The sequence below is a fragment of the Schistocerca gregaria genome, chromosome 2 (genome assembly GCF_023897955.1).
Source record: "Schistocerca gregaria isolate iqSchGreg1 chromosome 2, iqSchGreg1.2, whole genome shotgun sequence".
NCBI classification, from domain to species: Eukaryota; Metazoa; Arthropoda; class Insecta; order Orthoptera; family Acrididae; genus Schistocerca; species Schistocerca gregaria.
The window spans coordinates 749,322,012-749,342,266 of NC_064921.1; the positions used below are offsets into that span (position 1 = coordinate 749,322,012).

Below are 20,255 nucleotides of genomic sequence, written 5' to 3' on the forward strand. Positions count from 1 at the left end.
GACATGTACAGAAACAAATGGGATCAAAATGTCAGTGACTGAAAGCTTTGTAAAAAAAACCACAGTGATAGTAATGGGTTGGATGGGAAGGGAAGGAATACAAAACTATTATGGAATGACTATTCTGACATGCAATTGTTGGGCAATTGACTTTCCAGATGAACCAAGGGGCTATCAACAATGTCTTCTCAACGACCATTCAACGAAAGTTGATGTGTAAGTGTCGATGAAATGAAGAAGGCAGTCTGGGCTCCTTTTTTTCATACTTTTTCAACTAGTGAAAGTCTATAATCATTACTTGTGCCCCAAAAGAGAAAACAGTTGGTGTAAATGCAACACGGGATTGCTAAATGGTAAACTATACAGTCATAAATATCGTCTGCCTGGTGTGGTAATGGTGATGGCAAAACCTATTTTAAGAGACTTAGCAGCATCTGAATTGCTCAAAAAGTGTGTTGATGGAAACGCTCAAAACCCCAATGAAAGTGTAAATAGTGTTATATGATCAAGAACACCCAAGACTGCGGTAACTGGAATAGAAACACTTCACTTTGGTGTGTATGATGTTGTTGCTACTTTCAATGATGGCAGTGTTGCAAGGTGCAAATTATTTCAAAGTATGGGAATGAAGATAGATTTTGACATTGTACAAATGATGCTTTCTTTAGTCTCGGAACATCTTCGGTCTGCTGACAGGGCTGTAAATAGCCTAGAAACACAAGCCAGAGTAAACAGGAGGAGGACAAAGAGGAAGCTGGAGGAGGAGTTTGCAGAAAATGATGATGATTCTATGGACCTGGACTATATTAAAAAGGTAATCCAAACTTTGTTGATTCCCACAAGTTTTATTTTTTCATACAAATTACACGTTTTCCCAGGATCTACCAAACTAACCTGCTTCAAATTTTCAGAAAATGTGATATAGTCCCTTCTGCATAATGTAACACAGTCTTTTCCTAAAAACCTGTATATTGTTGAATTTATAAACAAAAAGTGCCACAAAAAGTAATGACTTTTTATTAGAATAGAAAGACCATTTGCTTAGCTGGGTGGTAACGTGCTCACCTCCCATGCAAGCAGGCCCAGATTCAATTCCTAGTTGGGTTGGAGATTTTCTCCACTCAGAGACTGGGTGTTGTGTTATCCTCATCATCATTTCATCCTCATCAGTGATAGGCAAGTCGCCCAATGTGGTGTCGACTGAAATAAGACTTGCACTTGGTGGCCAAACTTCCCCAGATGGGGCCTCCCGACCAACAATGTCATATGCTCATTTCATTTAATTTTCATTACATTTGAAGAAATGAATCTCTAATAACCAAATTCAAAATTTTAAAAATCCCTGTGTTTAGTTGTAGCCAACACTCCAATAAATATGTTGTAAAAATTTCAACTTTCTAGTTCAAATACTTTCTGAGAAAGTATGTAATTTATAAGCATTGGATAGATAGGACTTCTGGAGCCTCTTAAATCTGGGAAGTTTGGTGGCCATGGGAGTATGGAAACTTGTCCTGGTGCTCTTCAAACAACACATGTACTCTGAGAGCTGTGTTATACACTGCATTGTCCTCCTGGTAATTGCCATCGTGCTGAGGAGAAACAAACTGCTTATAGGGCTGTACATGGTCCCCAAGGACAGAAGCATACTTGTATTGATCCACTGTTCCTTCCTGGATGATGAGATCACCCAGGGACTGCACAAAAACATTCCCAAGGCCATAACACATGCAGGGTGTTTGCTTTCAGGGTGTTTAGCCAATGGCCATTTCTCTGATGCAGCGCAAAACGTGATTCATCTGAAAAGGAAACCAGTCACCATTCAGTGGACGTTCAGTTTTGGTATTGGCTTGCAAATTCCAGTCTTTGGTACCAATGAACAGCTGTCAGCATTGGGTGCATGAACCAGGCGCCAACTACGGAGACCCATACGCAGCAACTTTCGCTGAATGGTCGTTGAGAAGACATTGTTGATAGCCCCTTGGTTCATCTGGAAAGTCAATTGCCCAACAATTGCACGTCTATTCGTCCCTACAGGTCGCCACAGCTGTCATTCATCCCTGTTCCTATGACCAGTACCTCAGTTACATCAGCACCAATTTTGGATACTGCCATTTTTCCATGTGCAGTATAGTTTAACCATGGCAACATATGAAGAGTTTACAAACTTAGCTATCTCAGAAATGCTCCCAGCCAATAATCATGCCCTTTTGGACCTTAGAGAAACCGCTCCGTTTCCGCATTATGCCAATGACTGTCTTCCGTGTCCCGCCCCAACAGAATTCATATACCCACCACTGATAGTGCTGGCATCTGCCGGCTGTAAATGGTTATTGCACGTTGACACTGAACAATGGCGATAGTTTCATTAATGTAACACGATTGTTAAATAAACTGTGTGGAACTAGTACTGAGTAAACCTCTGGCGCAAATCGTAGCAGTGAGGTTTTGTGTACGTGCCAGTCAGTTGCGTGGAATCATCGCAGTCAGATGGGTGGATTTGGAGGCGTGACAGAAAGGAGTATCATGTTTCTACGTGCCCATGATCACACCGTGAATGAGGCTGCCCAGTTTCTTAATTCTTCAATGCAGACTGTCCAACGTGTCAACCAGGAATGATGCCGCACTCGCAGCCTAGTTACACAGTGTAAGACCAGTGGTTCTGAAGGGATCCTGACAAGCACGTGACAAAAGTGTCATGCAGTGTCAACAACAATCAGTTTCAAACCTGATAGCAATTGCTGCCGCCAGCGAATGAAACTCGGTCTCGACCAGTTCCAATGAAAACATTGGGGGTACTCTGATGAACACCCGCCAGACGAAACGCAGGTAGCGAAATCAAACCGCTTTCAGAGTAATGACACTTCGACTGTAAATATGTTATCAGCAAATTATCGAAGTATTCATGACAAAGTTCCCGATTTTACTGCCCTGCGGGAAATTTCTCGAGTTCAAATTATTCTCGAGACCGAGAGCTGCTCTTTACCCGAAGTGAAAACCTCTGAGGTTCATGGAACGTATATCGAAAAGAGAGATTAGACGCCATAGGAGGGGAGTCTTCATTGTTGTTGACAAAAATATTGAGGCCAAATTTGAGTGTGAAGTTATGTGGATACGTATTACAGGTCAATTGTTGGATGTCTTATGGGCCTCCTGCTTCCGCTGCGATAGTGTTAAGAGTCACGTTTCTCTTGACGGGACAGCTATCACTGTTATTCGTCATCATCGATTTTAATCTCAGTTATGGATCTTTTTTAGACTTACGTTTTAATATGCACCTGAAGATGGAACGTACGTCCTAAAACCAGTTTGCACTTTACTTTTTAGAAATAAATAACTTTTAAACTGTAGCGGGTTTTATTACTGATGAGTTTTAGTTATTCAAAGGAAGTCTACGATCAGTAGCGCGAAAATACCAAGATCATGCAATATTAGCAGAAAGTAACTTTAACCTACCGAGTAAAGTTTAATCGATCAAGAAGACTAGGAGAGCATTTCAGCTTTAAAGAGCAGATAAGCAGTTGTTAGCATCTCACTTATACAATGAATTGACATCATTTAGCTCCAGTACGATGTACGTAGAGGAATTATGGGCTAAATGTAAACGGATTGCAAATCGTGCTCTGGAAGAGAATGTGCTGAGTAAGAGGATTAAGAACGGAAAAGACCCAAAGTGGTTTAAGAACAAAATTAGGAAAATGCTGAGGAAGTAAAAGCTATTGTACTCTCAGTTCCAAAGAGAACGCGCAAATGATGTCAGACAAAAGTTAGCACAGGTTCGTGCGTCTGTGAAAAGATCGATGCGAGGACCATACAACTGCCACCATCGTACCTTAGCGAAAGATCTGTCAGAGAACTCGAGAAAATTCTGGTCCTACGTAAAATCGCCAAGCGGCTCAAAGGCTTCTATACACTCATTCGTTGATCAGTCTGGTGTCGTAATAGAAGACAGCAGGAGGAAATCCGAAGTTTTAAATTTCTAATTTGAGAAATCATTCACGCAAGAGAATCGTGCAAATGTAGCGTCGTTTGACCATGGCATTGACTCCCATATTAAGGACATAGTAGTGAAGCAACTGAAAGAGTTGAAAGCAAATCAGTTGCCAGGTCCTGATGGCATCCCAGTTTGGTTTTACAAAGATTACACTGACATTGGCCCCTTACTTAGCGTTTATGTATTGCGCCCAGCGCAAAGTCCCAAACGACTGGCAAGAAGAGCAGGAGACTACTGTATATAAGAAGGTTAAAACAATGGACACGCAAAATTACAGATCAATACCGTTAACATCAGTTTGATGCAAAATTGTTCGAATATAACAAAATTTCCTTGAGAGGGAAAAGCTTCTGCTCACGAATTAGCTCGGTTTTAGGAAGCATGGCTTGTGCGAAACTCAGCTTGCCCTTTTCTTGCATGATATAATATGAACTATGGATGAAGGGCAACAGGTGGATTACATATTCCTAGATTTCTGAACAATATGTGACACAGTGGCCTACTGCACACTGTTAACGAAAAGACAAGCATTCGGAATATGTTCCCAGACATATAAGTGGTTCGAAGACTTCTTATGTAACGGAAATCAGTACGTTATCCTCGACGGCGAGTGTTCTTCAAAGACAAGGATATCGTCAGGAGTATCCTAGGAAGTGTAATAGGGTGAGGAGTAGTCTGCGGCTCATTGCTGGCGATGTTATAGTGTATGGGGAGGTGTCGTCGTTGAGTGACTGTAGGAGGATGTGGTGAATGGCAGCCAGTTTTAAATTATAGAAAACTGGAAGTAGGAAAAACAAACCCGTTATGTTCGAATACAGCATTAGTAGGGTTCTGCTTGACACAGTCAAGTCGATTAAATAAAGGGTGACAATTATTGAACTATATGAGAAAAACGTAAATTAATTACAGACTACGGCGTGCACACCCTTCATTCCACGTGTAAACGTCACTACAGGAATTCGGATTTAGGTTATGACACTTACGATATGTCTGCCATCATTGGCGATGATGTGGCGCAGACGAATAGCGAAATTCTGCATGACACGCTGAAGTGTCGGAACATCGATGACCTCCAGAAGCTCAGAAATGGTTTTGGGGTTATTGCTGTACACTTCGTCTTTAATATAGCCCCACCACAAGGAGTCGCATGTGTTCAGATCCGGAGAAAATGGCAGCCAATCGAGGACCATTCTAGTGGCTTCTGCTATCCCAGAGCCAGAATCCGGTCGCCAAGGTACTCCAGTAGGACATCAAACACTCCTGCTTCAATGGGATCGAGCTCCATCTTGCATGAATCACGTCTTTTCGAAACCAGGGTCACTCTGGATAACGGGGATGAAATTACCTTCCAAAATCTTCACGCACCGTTCGGTAGTCACAGCGCCATCAAGGAATATCGCACCGATTATTCCGTGACTCGACATTGCACACCGCACAGTCACTTATTGAGGGTGAAGAGACTTCTCGATCGCTAAATACGGATTCTCAGTCCCCCAAATGCGCCAATTTTGCTAATTTTGCTTATTGACGAACCCGTCCAAATGAAAGTGGGCTTCGTTGTTAGACCACACAACAATGCATATTCCCATCATGCTCCGTGGCGAACCATGCAGTTTGAACGTCCTAAGGCGAACCGTTCAGAAGTTATGGCGATTTTATTTCATATAGTTCAATAATTGTCACCTTGCATTTAGGCGTAACGGGTGTTTGGGATCTCCAGCAGGTCAGATTAAAAGAGGACATCAAAGCAATTCAGAGGCGAGTTGCCAGATTTGTTACCGGTACGTTCGAACAACACGCAAACATTATGGAGATGCTTCGGGAACTCAAGTGGTTACTCACTGGAGGGAAGGCGGCATCGTTTTAGAGTAGCACTATTCACGAAATATAGAGAAACAACGTTTAAAGCTGTCAGCATAAGGATGCTACTGCTGTAACGTACATCTCGCATAAGGGCGATGAAGATAAGATTAGAGAGATCATGGTTCCTGCGAAGGTATATAGACAATCGCTCTTTTTGCTAGTGGAACATAAAAGGAAATGGCTAGTACATCTACATCTACATTTATGCTCCGCAAGCCACCGAACGGTGTGTGGCGGAGGGCACTTTACGTGCCACTGTCATTACCTTCCTTTCCTGTTCCAGTCGCGTATGGTTCGCGGGAAGAACGACTGCCGGAAAGCCTCCGTGCGCGCTCGAATCTCTCTGATTTTACATTCCTGATCTCCTCGGGAGGTATAAGTAGGCTGGCTCTGAGCACTAGGGACTTAACATCTGTGGTCATTAGTCCCCTAGAACTTAGAACTACTTAATCCTAACTAACCTAAGGACATCACACACATCCATGCCCGAGGCAGGATTCGAACTTGCGACCGCAGCAGTCGCGCGGTTCCGGACTAAGCGCCTTAACCGCGAGACCACCGCGAGGTATAAGTAGGGGGAAGCAATATATTCGATACCTCATCCAGAAACGCACCCTCTCGAAACATGGACAGCAAGCTACACCGTGAGGCAGAGCACCTCTCTTGCAGAGTCTGCCACCTGAGTTTGCTAAACATCTACGTAACGCTATCACGCTTACCAAATAACCCTGTGACGAAACGTGCCGCTCTTCTTCGGATCTTCTCTGTCTCCTCTGTCAACCCGACATAGTACGGATCCCACACTGATGAGCAATACTCAAGTATAGGTCGAACGAGTGTTTTGTAAGTCACCTCCTTTGTTGATGGACGACATTTTCTAAGGACTCTCCCAATGTATCTCAACCTGGCACCCGCCTTACCAACAATTAATTTTATATGATCATTCCACTTCAAATCGTTCCGTACGCATACTCCCAGATATTTTACAGAAGTAACTGCTACCAGTGTTTGTTCCGCTATCATATAATCATACAATAAAGGATCCTTCTTTCTATGTATTCGCAATACATTACATTTGTCTATGTTAAGTGTCAGTTGCCACTCCCTGCAACAAGTGCCTATTCCCTGCAGATCTTCCTGCATTTCACTGCAATTTTCTATTGCTGCAACTTCTCTGTATACTACAGCATCATACGCGAAAAGCCGCATGGAACTTCCGACACTATCTACTAGGTCATTTAAATATATTGTGAAAAGCAATGGTCCCATACCACTCCCCTGTGGCACGCCAGAGGTTACTTTAACGTCTGTAGACGTCTCTCCATTGAGAACAACATGCTGTTTGCTAAAAACTCCTCAATCCAGCCACACAGCTGGTCTGATATTCCGTAGGCTCTTACTTTGTTTACCAGGCGACAGTGCGGAACTGTATCGAACGCCTTCCGGAAGTCAAGGAAAATGGCATCTACCTGGGAGCCTGTATCTAATACTTTCTGGGTCTCATGAACAAATAAAGCGAGTTGGATCTCACACGATCGCTGTTTCCGGAATCCATGTTGATTTCTACAGAGTAGATTCTGGGTTTCCAGAAATGACATGATACGCGAGCAAAAAACATGTTCTAAAATTCTATAACAGATCGATGTCAGAGATATAGGCCTATAGTTTTGCGCATGTGCTCGACGACCCTTCTTGAAGACTGGGACTACCTGTGCTCTTTTCCAATCATTTGGAACCTTCCGTTCCTCTAGAGACTTGCGGTACACGGCTGTTAGAAGGCGGGCAAGTTCTTTCGCGTTCTCTGTGTAGAATCAAATTGGTATCCCGTTAGGTCCAGTGGACTTTCCTCTGTTGAGTGATTTCAGTTGCTTTTCTATTCCTTTTCATGTCAGCCATTTTTTCGTTCGTGCGAGGATTTAGAGAAGGAACTGCAGTATGGTCTTCCTCTGTGAAACAGCTTTGGAAAAAGGTGTTTAGTATTTCAGCTTTACGCGTGTCATCCTCTGTTTCAATTACATCATCATCCCAGAGTGTCTGGATATGCTGTTTCGATCCACTTACTGATTTAACGTAAGACCAGTACTTCCTAGGATTTTCTGTCAAGTCGGTACATAGAATTTTACTTTCGAATTCTTTGAACGCTTCACGCATAGCCCTCCTTACGCTAACTTTGACATCGTTTAGCATCTGTTTGTCTAAGAGGTTTTGACACAGGTAGTGGTACAGGATACAGTCCGCCACACACCTTACGGTGGCTATATCTACATACGTAGATATAGATGCAGAAGGGAATTCCTTGCAGTGGATACCTGGAATAGGTAACTCGCTAAGTGCCATTGCTCACCGCAACACACAGCAGTACTTCTTCAGTGGGCTGAGAAACACAGGAATTGGACAGTAACTGACTGGAAGCGTGTAGTGTGGTCCTACGAGTTGTCATTTGGCCACTTTTCAGATTATACGGGCCAATGTGAGGTGTTTAATTCGCCGTGTGTGGGGGGTGCAGTTCAGGGAGGAGGTAGTTCCCGTAGCGTGTCGGGCTCTGAGCATTATGGGGCAAACATCTGTGGTCATCAGTCCCCTAGAACGTAGAACTACTTAAACCTAACCAACCTAAGGACATCACACCCATCCATGCCCGAGGCAGGATTCGAACCTACAACCGTAGCGGTCGCCCGGTTCCAGTCTGTAGCGCCTAGAACCGCTCGCCCACTCCGGCCGGCTATCCCCGCAAACTGGTAGCTTCACATGGGTATGGAATAACAGAAGAAACTTTTGAATTCTCTTCCTCGCCGAATTGCGGTCACTGTTAAGGCTAAAGGCCGTGTTACAATGTATCAACGTGATGTTTCCTAGGGAAAGAGGGGCCTATTTATACTCTTAAGACAGAAAGGAAGGAGTTGCCGTAATGGGAAGGAAATTTGTAGATGTGGCATACATGTACAGAGAAACAAATTATTAGAATTTCGGAAAAATTGGATGATTTATTCAGGAGAAAGAGCCTCAAAAACTGAGCAAGTCGCAAAAGCATTGATCCACCTCTCGCCCTTATGCAAGCAGTTATTCACCTTAGCACTGATTGATAGAGTTCTTGGATGTCCTTCTGAAGAATATCGTGCCAAATTCTGTCCAACTGGCGTGTTAGATCGTCTCGAGTTGGTTGGTTCGAGGGCTTTGCCCATAATACTCCTAACATTCTCAACTGGGGAGAGCGAACTTGCTGGTCAAGGAAGACATGCTGAAGAAACTCTCGCTGTGTGCGGGCGGATCCAGGATGGCTTGCCATTGGGGTCAACAAAACAGGGCGTGGAATTTCGTCGAGGTACAGCTGTGCTGTAAGGGTGCATGGATGACAACGAAAGGGATCCTGCTATGAAATGAAGTGGCACCCCAGACATCGCTCCTGGTTGTCTGTGACAATGAGATTGATATCTCACCGCTGTCTGGGGCGTCACCAAACACGTCTTCGGTGGTCATCAGTGCTCATTTCAAAGCGGAACTCATCATTGATGACAATTCTACTCCAGTCAATGAGGTCACAGGTCCCGACGATCAGCGAAGACGTGTCTGGAGACATCCTGGATAGTGATGGGATACCAGACTGGCCGTCGCCTGGCATACGGTCTGACTTCCAGGAGTGATGGTCTGGGGTGTCTTTCCATTTCTTAATATGAGCCATTTTGTAGTTATCCACGGAAACTTTACAGCATACCGGTACGTCGACGATATACTACCCCATCTTTCGAGCCCTTCGTGCAAGCCATCGTTGACTTATATTTCAGCAATATGATGCCCGCCCACATACGGCGAGAGTTTCTACTGCTCGTCTTCCTGCTTGCCAAACCCTACCTTTGCCACCAAAGTAACCGGATCTCTGCCCAACTGAGAACGCTTGTAGCATTTTGAGCAGGGCTTTCGAACCAGCTTGAGATGCTGACGGTCTAACTCGCCAGTTGGACAGAATTTGGCACGATATTCTTTGTGAGGTCTTCCAACAACTCTGTCAATCAATGCCATGCAGAATAACTGCTTGAATAAGAGCCGAAGGTGAACCAACGTGTTATGGACTTGCTCAGTTTATCAAGCTCTTCCTCTTTAATAAATCATCCAATTTTTCTGAAATTGTGTGTTTGTACATGTCCATCACATCTACCGATTTCCGTCCCATTCGGATAATTCCTCGGTGGTGCGCCTTTCATTTTGTCTTAGAGTGCATTTCCCTAGTGTATTTATTATAGTACAAAGCAGAAAAGTCAAAAATGCTAAGCGAAATTTTGTTTTGAATAAAGGTATATTTTCGTGTACTCCAGCGTAAAACGAGGGAACAATTTTCCACATCGAGTTGCCGAGATTCAGGCAGTTAGTGACCATCTGACAGTAGCCGAGCACTATTCAGCCAATGGCTAATTGGACTTTAACCATGTTACTCGGCTTAAAGCCAGACGAGATGTAGATGTAGATGTAGAGATTTTATTAGCACACATTTCACGTTACAGCGAAATCAGCGTCACGATACCCGATTATAAGGTTTGCTGTGGATTGTCCTGGCTTGCGTCATGGCTGGTGGAGAAAGGCACTCACCGGATGGCGTCGTGGTAGAGGCGCTCTAGGCGGGCCGCCACGTAGTGGAAGGGCCGCAGCAGCCGCCAGCAGGTCTGCACGCTGCACGAACCCGACGTGCCGTGGCACTTGCACCGCGTCTCCATGCTGCCTCGCACCACCTGCCACAACACGACACGACGCTCGCTCAGGTGACTCCCGCCCACTGCTTCGCCGGGAAAACACATACTTCACTTTATCAAAGAAACGATTTTTTTAATCCACCGCATATGCTGCTTAGAACTTCTTCATTCCGATTTGCTACCAGCCACGATCATCAGGGTGACACCTACATTACAGGATCTAGCGGTCACCATTACGATAAAATCATTATACACAATTGGAACAATCGTTATCACAGTGGACATATAGTTGTTTTTATACAGGGTACGGCCAAACTTTCACGAAACATTCCTCACACACAAATAAAGAAAAAATGTTATGTGGACATGTGACGGGAAACGCTTATTTTCCATGTTAGAGCTCATTTTAGTTTCGTCAGTATGTACTGTACTTCCTCGATTCACCGCCAGTTGGCCCAATTGGAGGAAGGTAGTGTTGACTTCGGTGCTTGTGTTGACATGCGACTCATTGCTCTACAGTACTAGCATCAAGCACATCAGTACGTAGCATCAACAGGTTAGTGTTCATCACGAACGTGGTTTTTGCAGTCAGTGCAATGTTTACAAATGCGGAGTTGGTAGATGACCATTTGATGTATGAATTAGCACGGGGCAATAGCCGTGGCGCGGTACGTTTGTATCGAGACAGATTTCCAGAACGAAGGTGTCCCGACAGGAAGACATTCGAAGCAATTGATCGGAGTCTTAGGGATCACGGAACATTCCACCCTATGACTCGCGACTGGGCAAGACCTAGAACGTCGAGGACACCTGCAATGGACGAGGTAATCCTTCGTGCAGTTGACGATAACCCTAATGTCAGCGTCAGAGAAGTTGCTGCTGTGCAAGGTAACGTTGACCACGTCACTGTATGGAGAATGCTACGGGAAAACCAGTTGTTTCCGTACCATGTACAGCGTGTGCAGGCACTACCAGCAGCTGATTGGCCTCCACGGGTTCACGCACGATGGAGCTCCTGCACATTTCAGTCAAAGTGTTCGTACGCTTCTCAACAACAGATTCGGTAACCGATGGATTGGTAGAGGCGGACCAATTCCATGGCGTCCACACTCTCCTGACCTCAACCCTCTTGACTTTCATTTATGGGGGCATTTGGAAGCTCTTGTCTACGCAACCCCGGTACCAAATGTAGAGACTCTTCGTGATCGTATTGTGGATGGCTGTGATACAATACGCCATTCTCCAGGGCTGCATCAGCGCGTTAGGGATTCCATGCCACGGACGGTGGATGCATGTATCCTCGCTAACGGAGGACATTTTGAACATTTCCTGTAACAAAGTGTTTGAAGTCACTCTGGTACGTTCTGTTGCAGTGTGTTTCCATTCCATTATTAATGTGATTTGAAGAGAAGTAATAAAATGAGCTCTAACATGGAACGTAAGCGTTTCCGGACACGTGTCCACATAACGTATTTTCTTCCTTTGTGTGTTCGGAATGTTTCCTGAAAGTTTGGCCGTACCTTTTTTAACACCCTGTGTGTGTGTGTGTGTGTGTGTGTGTGTGTGTGTGTGTGTGTGTATTACATAGCATGTAACGTAAAACTTAAATAACTCCGTCCACAAGCCCTGGCGGACCCAGCAGGACCGACCGGCCGCCGTGTCATCCTCAGCCCATAGGCGTCACTGGGTGTCGATATGGAGGAGCATGAGGTCATCACACCGCTCTCCCGGCCTTATGTCAGTTACCGAGACCGGAGCCGCTACTTCTCAATCAAGCAGCTCCTCAGTTTGCCTCAGAAGGACTGAGTGCACCCCGCTTGCCAACAGCGCTCGGCAGACCGGATGGTCGCCCATCCAAGTGCTAGCCCAGCCCTGCAGCGCTTAACTTCGGTGATCTGACGGCAATGCTATTGGCATTACATAGTAGGTAAGACACTGGAAATGTAACATATCTTCTACTTAGTTTTTGCTGGAAAGACAACTTACTATGCCTGACGAAAAAAAGTTAAGCCACCAGAAGACACGGTCGGATGTCAAGGTAACTTGGTACACGTACACGTCTTCGGCAGATATGTAACTACTGGAGTTTAGATTCTGTGTGACATGTAGAACGGGTAGCAGAAGGCATTAGTAGCGTTCATACCAGACCTGGTGCGGTATACAGGGTGAGTCAGCTGCCCCTACCGATTTCGTTTTATGCAACCCACAATGTTACATCAGGTCTCCAAAGCCGCGCCTGAGATTTTCGTATTCTTCCACTAACTACGCGCAAACTACTAGTCCTACAGAAAAACGAACAGGACATTTTTGTAGGAAATTTGATGTAGTTAAAGTTTGTACTGGGATACATTTCTGCTGCAGGCCACAGCATTCGAGTTATTCAAGAAAAAAAGTACAAAAGTCACCTTCAAATGCACTGCCACAACTACACTCATCCCTCATCACTCAGGATTTCTAGTATGTTGTACATGACACTCCCTTCCACCACTATATAAAACTTTCCGACTACACGTTTCCCAATATTCGATCGTTTTTGGGCTCTATTGATTGGGTTATTATGTCATCACCATAGTCGGCTATTTCGTAAACATAATGGATTTAAACGTGCCCTTGAGGGCAATGAAGAAAAACGACTTTTGTAAACGTTACGCTCAAGACTAATTGCATTGACAATTGAATCCAGATTTAACCCTTACAAGCACAGTAGTTCCGCAGTCGGAAGGCCTGCTAAATACAACGGAGTAATTGTTCATTTTATGCCGATAAAATTCACAAAATTGTTAGGTAAAATTTATGTATACGTCAGTCTTACAGTTTGTAAGTGCCCGACAAGTCCATTCAACTAAGGCCAAAAAAGGTCAAATGTGGAAAATAATTCGTGAAGTCAGCAATTTTAGCCGGCCGGAGTGGCCGTGCGGTTCTAGGTGCTACAGTCTGGAACCGGGCGACCGCTACTGTCGCAGGTTCTAATCCTGCCTCGGGCATGGACGTGTGTGATGTCCTTAGGTTAGTTAGGTTTAATTAGTTCTAAGTTCTAGGCGACTAATGACTTCAGAAGTTGAGTCGCATAGTGCTCAGAGCCATTTGAACCATCGGCAATTTTTGTACTATGCTAGGATGGTGTACCATGAACAACATACTAGAAACTCTGACTGGTGAGAGCTGATTGTGTGTTTGAAGGTCACTTTTGTATGTTTTTCTCGAAAACTGCGATCTCTAACAAAAACTTATACCGGTATAGATTTAACTACATTAATTTCTACAAAGAAGATCTTGTCAATTTTTACTGTAGGACTAATAGCTGGCGCATAGCGAGCGGGAGAATGTGAAAATCTCGCGCGTGTTTTTTGAAGGTCAGATATAACATATGCGAGTTTCTTAAAACGACTTTGGTAGGGGCAGCTGAATTACCCTGTATAAGGGGCAATAGCAGCGTCAAGTGTTGAGTGAACTACATGGGGATGCCGAATACTCGTATGAGACACTGAGACATTGTTATCACCAAGTAATATGCATAGAAAGGAGACTCACTGTATGTCTCCATTTGGCCAGTTGGTCACATCGCGCAGTACCGAGAGTTGTTGGGCATTGGTAGATGACAGTGGTCCGAAGCTGGACTGCATGGGAACGTGATGGCAAGCATACTCGTCGCCAAGGTCCCAGTGGAGCACGTCTGACCAAAGGAGGATCGTCTTATTGTGCACCAAGCACGTCATAACCTGCCATCCGGGAAAAAGTAATGGACTCCCTGCAACACTCTTTGTCATCGCGCACCATTGGTCGGAGAGTAATTACTGACTCATGCTTAGGCTGCTGTTCACACCACAACATAAACAGCACCGTTTGCAGTGGCGCCTTGACCAGGAAGCATGGATTGCTGAAGAATGGCGTCGCGTTGTGTTCAGCCACGAACCGCCGTTCTGCTCTACCCCAGATGACCAATGTCGCTAGCATTGCAGCGACCTGTCATCCCTCCAATGTTTTAGAGAGGTCATGGCTGGTACTGACTGAAGAAACTCTGAGGCAAATCGGAACGTCATGGACATTGTGCTTCCCCATGTGTTACTTCTCATGCTACAATTTCGCGGTACCATTTTTCAACAGAACAATCCTCGTCTCCTTATAGCACACGTCCCTATGAAATGTGCGTGATTTTAAGGTTCTCCCGTGAAGAGCAAGTTCCCCAGATCTGTTTCTGATATAACTTCGTCCCAGTGCCAGAATCATGTGTATCAAGGAGCAGTTACAACAGCTGTGGGCCAGCTTGCTTCAGGAGAGAATACGAGTTTTTTGTGACTCTCACCCCAACCGGATCAGTGCACTCTTACAGGACAAATGGTTCAAATGGCTCTGAGCACTATGGGACTTTTCTGAGGTCATCAGTTCCCTAGAACTTAGAACTACTTAAACCTAACTATGCCCGAGGCAGGATTCGAACCTGCGACCGTAGCTGTTGCGCAGTTCCAGACTGTAGCGCCTAGAACCGCTCGGCCACCCTGGCCGGCCTTAAACGTGTATCATCAATTCTTGGTGCAGTAAACTTTATTACAACTGCAGGAAGCATAAATTTGAGGGGTGCAACGTCATACTGATAAGTGGGTTCATACTGCCAAGTTATTTGTAAATTTGGCTCGATTTTGTAATAACCGAAACGACATCACACACCCTCTCAACCCATAAAGTTTCATGTAGTTCCCTTCTGGGTGCTTTCTTTTTTCTTGTCCGGCAGTGTATAACGAACTTTTAATGGGAACCTGTGGGTAGTGCTGCATGATGTCAATATAATTTTTGCCAGAATAAGTACACGATTATTACATTCGGTTCACTCATGAATTACACATCATAGTATACTCTGCAATAACGTTAATATCTACTGAATGTATCTTTGTGTCTAAGCTTGAAATTCTGGTAGTTCTGCCGTAGGATTATTATTCATAAACAGAACAAAATGTTACGGTATAGGCTGCGTGGTATTAAAGTCTTTGGTCTTTTGTAAAGGTGAATGTACTCTTTAGCTACACGAACAACTCATCACAGGCATGGTTGCTATTAGTGTGAAGCTGGAAATATATATTTTCCCCCTTTTGTTGGTTCTGTGTGCGTGGCACCAATCTATTGATTGTCTTTATTTATAGTGCGCCGTGAGCTATTGGAGTTTTATAGCCCTTGTCAATGCACTCCAGAAAATTGCGCTCTTGGTCTGATGCAGTATAAAATTCTCTCTTAGTGAGATTTGGAGACTAAGAAATTACTTTGAATTCAGTTTTAGAATACATAAACGCCTGTAATGAAACCCAGTGTGCTACTGATGAAAACCAAAGGGGTCCCGCTGTGAAAAAGGAATGACACCCTAGACCATCACTCCTTGTTGTCGGGCCGTTTTGCTGGCGATTGTCAAGTTACTATCCCATAATGAGATTTTCACTCTGCAGCGGAATGTGCACTGATATGAAACTTCATGGCAGATTAAAACTGTGTGCCGGACCGAGACTCGAACTCGGGACCTTTGCCTTTCGCGGGCAAGTGCTCTACCATCTGAGATACCCAAGCACTACTCACGCTCCGTCCTCACAGCTTTACTTCTGCCAGTGTCTCGTCTCCTACCTTCCAAATTTTACAGAAGCTCTCCTGCGAACCTTGCAGAACTAGCACTCCTGAAAGGAAGGATATTGATGCGACATGGCTTAGCCACAGCCTGGTGGATGTTTCCAGAATGAATTTTCACTCTGCAGCGGAGTGTGCGCTGATATGAAACATCCTGGCAGAGTGAAAATCTAATTCTGGAAACATGGTAGAAGACGAGGTACTGGCAGAAGTAAATCTGTGAGGACGGAGCGTGAGTCGTGCTTGGGTGGGTCAGATGGTAGAGCACTTGGCCAGGAAAGGCAAAGGTCCCGAGTTCGAGTCTCGGTCCGGCAGACAGTTTTAATCTACCAGGAAGTTTATTACTATCCCATAGCTTTCCAGGGCGTCTCCAGACACTTCTTCGGCGGTCACCGGGGCCCAATTCGAAGCGGATTTCTCCAAAGAGACAATTCCACTCCACTCAAAGAGATTCCAGACTGATGGCGGGTCTGGACACGCCTTGGACAGCGGTGAGATACCAACCTATCGTCGGCTACACGGCCCGACAACCCTCAGTGATGGTGTGGTGTGTCTTTTGGTTGACTTTCGCGACACCCTCACAGCGCAGCTGCACGTGGACAACGTTCTAGGCCCCGTTTCCTTGCACTCCGTGGCAAGCTTATCTGGGCTTACATTTCAGGGACACATTTCCCGCCAGCATACGGCGATAGTTTGTACTGCTTGTCTTCATGCTCGCTAAATCGTACGTTGGCTAGCAAGATCGCTGGATCTCTCCCCAGTTAAGAACTTTCGGAGCATTACGGGTAGGGTCTTAGAACCAGCTCGGGATTTTGACGATTTAACGTGCCAATTTGACAGAATTTGGCACGATATCCTTCAAAATCAAGTGGCTCTGAGCACTATGGGCCTCAAGATCTGAGGTCATCAGCCCCCTATATCTTAGAACTACTTAAACCTAACTAACCTATGGACATCACACACATCCATGCCCGAAGGAGGATTCGAACCTGCGACTGTAGTGGCCGCGCGGTTCCAACTGAAGCGCCTACGACCGCTCGGCCACAGCGGCCGGCCCGATATCCTTCAAGAGGATATCCAGAAACTCTGTCAGTCAATCCCGAACCGATTAACTATTTTCATAAGGCCCAGAAGTGGACCCACACGTTATTATGTAATAAAATGGAACACCTACAGCCCTGATTACGATGTTATTTATTATACAGTTACCAGTTAGTGCACCATCTTCAGGTCTTAACTGACGCTGGTGGGGTATTGCAGTTAAGGCGTAAAGACAGTGAACTAAAGCATCGAAAATGGTAGCCGTATAATAAATAACATCGCAAGGACTGCTGTAGGTATTCCATTTTATTACATAAGTGAACGGGTGAAGTCCCTCAAACCTCCAATCATGATGGACATAGAACAACACGTTGCTGTCTTCCTTATTTGCGAAGCTCTTTCTCTTGGTTGGACATCCAATTTTTCTGACATTGTAATCATTTATGAAACTTCCTGGGAGATTACAACTGTGTGCCAGACCGAGGCTCGAATTCGGGACCGTTGCCTTTCGCGGGCAAGTGCTCTACCAACTGAGCTACCCAAGAGCGACTCACGCCCCGTCCTCACAGCTTTAATTCCGCCAGTACCTCGTTTCCTAGCTTCCAAACTTCGCAGAAGCTCTCCTGCGAACCTTTCAGAACCAGCACTCCTGGAAGAAATCATTTATTCTTCTGTAGATGTAGATTACATCTACTGATTTCCGCCCTATTCGGATAATTCCTTCGTAGTGCGTCGTTTTCTTTTTTTCTTTTGCCTTAAAAGTATATTAAGAACCTAATGGGAAATATCTTACAAATAAAATGGTATTGTTTTAAAACATGTAGTAATTAAAGATCAGAAAATTAATAAAGAAATTCACTGCAGCTTAGATCCTTAATAACTATAGAAGATCCGGGCGGCGGCCAAAATAAATGGCTGAGAGCAAATCGGAAAGTAGAGACTCACCTCGACGCCGACGCGGTGGTTGTGCCGGCGGGCGAAGGCGGTGGCGTCCATGGGCTGCTCGCTGCCGTCCAGGAACCTCCTGGCCACCGCCTGGCCGTACAGCGGCGCCTCGCTGCAGCCGCCCCACTGCCACGCGTACTCCTCAGGCGGACTCTCGCCAGCCGGCAGCCGACGCTCCTCCTGCTCGGCGTCTCCGCCCCCTGCCAACACCGCCCGCCACCCTAACTCGCCACTGTCCACATGCATTTCTAGCTAATCACACACGTAGGAACTTCAGAAAGTACGAGGCTCGTTCACTAAGCAACAAATCACACTTTTTTTTTTTTTTTTAGTCGGGTTGGTTTTATTCATGTTCCCAATACACCACATTATTCCCCACTCTTTGGCTACAAACCCAATTTTTCGACACAATCTCCGTTCAATGCGACAGCCTTAAACCGTCCGCACACGGACCGTGCATCCGAGCGTTGAGCGTGCCGAGTTTCTGACGTGAAAGAGTGGAATAGCACGTCCAGGAGTCTTTCTGAACGTGCAGAGCAATATCTGGCATGTCAGATATTCTGAGCGTACGCCTGAGCGTTGACCAATGAGATGGCGCAACGTCACCAACGTCACATGCAGGCTCCCTTAAGCACAAAGATGTGAGGCGCCATATTGCCATTCATTTCAAGCCTATACGTATATATGCCTTTTCTGACCACCAGCAAATTGAGAATCACTGGAAAAACCTTTGTTAACTGTATGATCCGTTGCAATAAAATAATGAGAAAAATCATATTCGTGGCAAAACTTGCGTATTATGAGAGTATGCTATTTGAAGGCAGCAATACACTGAGGATGCACCCAAAACGCATTGTTCTTGGTACAATTTGTTATAATTAAATTTCAGTTAGTCACATAGCTACGATTAAAGCTTTCAGCAAGTGCTAAGATCGGTGAAACTATCGTCGTAAGGTTGGTTTGGCGTGGTGAATAGTGTCATCTGTTGATGAAATTTTTATGTTTGGGCGGTGGTTCGCAACTCGCCTCACTCCTACCCTCAAATACCTTGGCCTCTCCCACGACCGCCACCTCACATGGACTCCCCATCTCCTTACCATCCAACACAAAGCTCACAACAGACTCCGCCTCCTGAAACTCCTGTCCGACCGGACATGGGGTCTGCATCCTTCCACCATCCTTCACACCTACAAATTCTTGATCCGCCGCATCCTTTGTTATGCCAGCGTAGCTTGCATTTCCACCCTTTCCAGGTTCTATAAGTCACTCCAAATCCTCGAACGCCATGCACTCCGCCTCGCCTTCCGCACCCACCTGCCGTCCCTCATGCGCGTCCTCTACGACCTCATCCCCTTCCCCCACCTTCTCCTTTCCCTTGAACACATCCACACAGTATCTATTGTCTGCCGCATTGACCCCCCTCACCCCCTGGTGTCTCCCTTCCTCTCCACCTCCAGCCCATTGCTGCGCCTTTACCGTTGTGTCCCACCCTCTCTCCATCTCCACTCGTTGGCCGCTGTGGCCGAGCGGTTTTAGGCTCTTCAGTCCGGAACCGCGTGACCGCTACGGTCGCAGGTTCGAATCCTGCCTCAGGCATGGATGTGTGTTGGCTACAAACCCAATTTTTCGGCTCAATCTCCGTTCAATGTGACAGCCTTAAACCGTCCGCACACGAACCGTGCATCCGAGCGTTGAGCGTGCCGAGTAACCCTTAGGTTAGTTAGGTTTAAGTGCTCAGAGCCATTTGAACCAACCATCTCCACTTCCTCTGTCTCCTTTCCCAACGCAACTTCCACCATCTACCCCTCCCGGAAGGTGAGCTTCGCCCTGACATCTACTCTTCCTACCAACTCTAACCCCACCTTCCTCCTGCCTCCTCCTCAGGGCTCCCTCTCCTCCTCCTCCCTTCTCCTGAGCAGCTTTCCCCTCCTACTCCATGATTTCCCTAAATCACTCCAGTCAAATGTCGGGATGGTTCCTCTGAAAGGGCATGGCCGACTTCCTTCCCCATCCTTCCCTAATCTGATGAGACCGATGACCTCGCTGTCTGGTCTCCTTCCCCAAAAAACAACCCAACCCTCCTACTCCCCCTCCCTCTCTTGTGCTTCCCTTCAGTGTCTCTGCCCTCC

General features: G+C 45.7%; 1 protein-coding gene across 1 annotated transcript in view; it reads right to left on the reverse strand.

Annotated features, from left to right (window-relative positions):
* The window catches only part of LOC126335958 (protein Wnt-8b-like), a 119,246-nt gene that overhangs the window by 15,444 nt on the left and 83,547 nt on the right, over window positions 1–20,255 (reverse strand). Inside the window, exons 4-5 of the mRNA XM_049999435.1 lie at window positions 18,127–18,326; window positions 10,436–10,575 (exon numbers count right to left, since the gene is read on the reverse strand). Of these exons, the coding sequence (XP_049855392.1) occupies window positions 10,436–10,575; window positions 18,127–18,326 (340 nt within the window). The remainder of the gene's footprint in view (window positions 1–10,435; window positions 10,576–18,126; window positions 18,327–20,255) is intronic.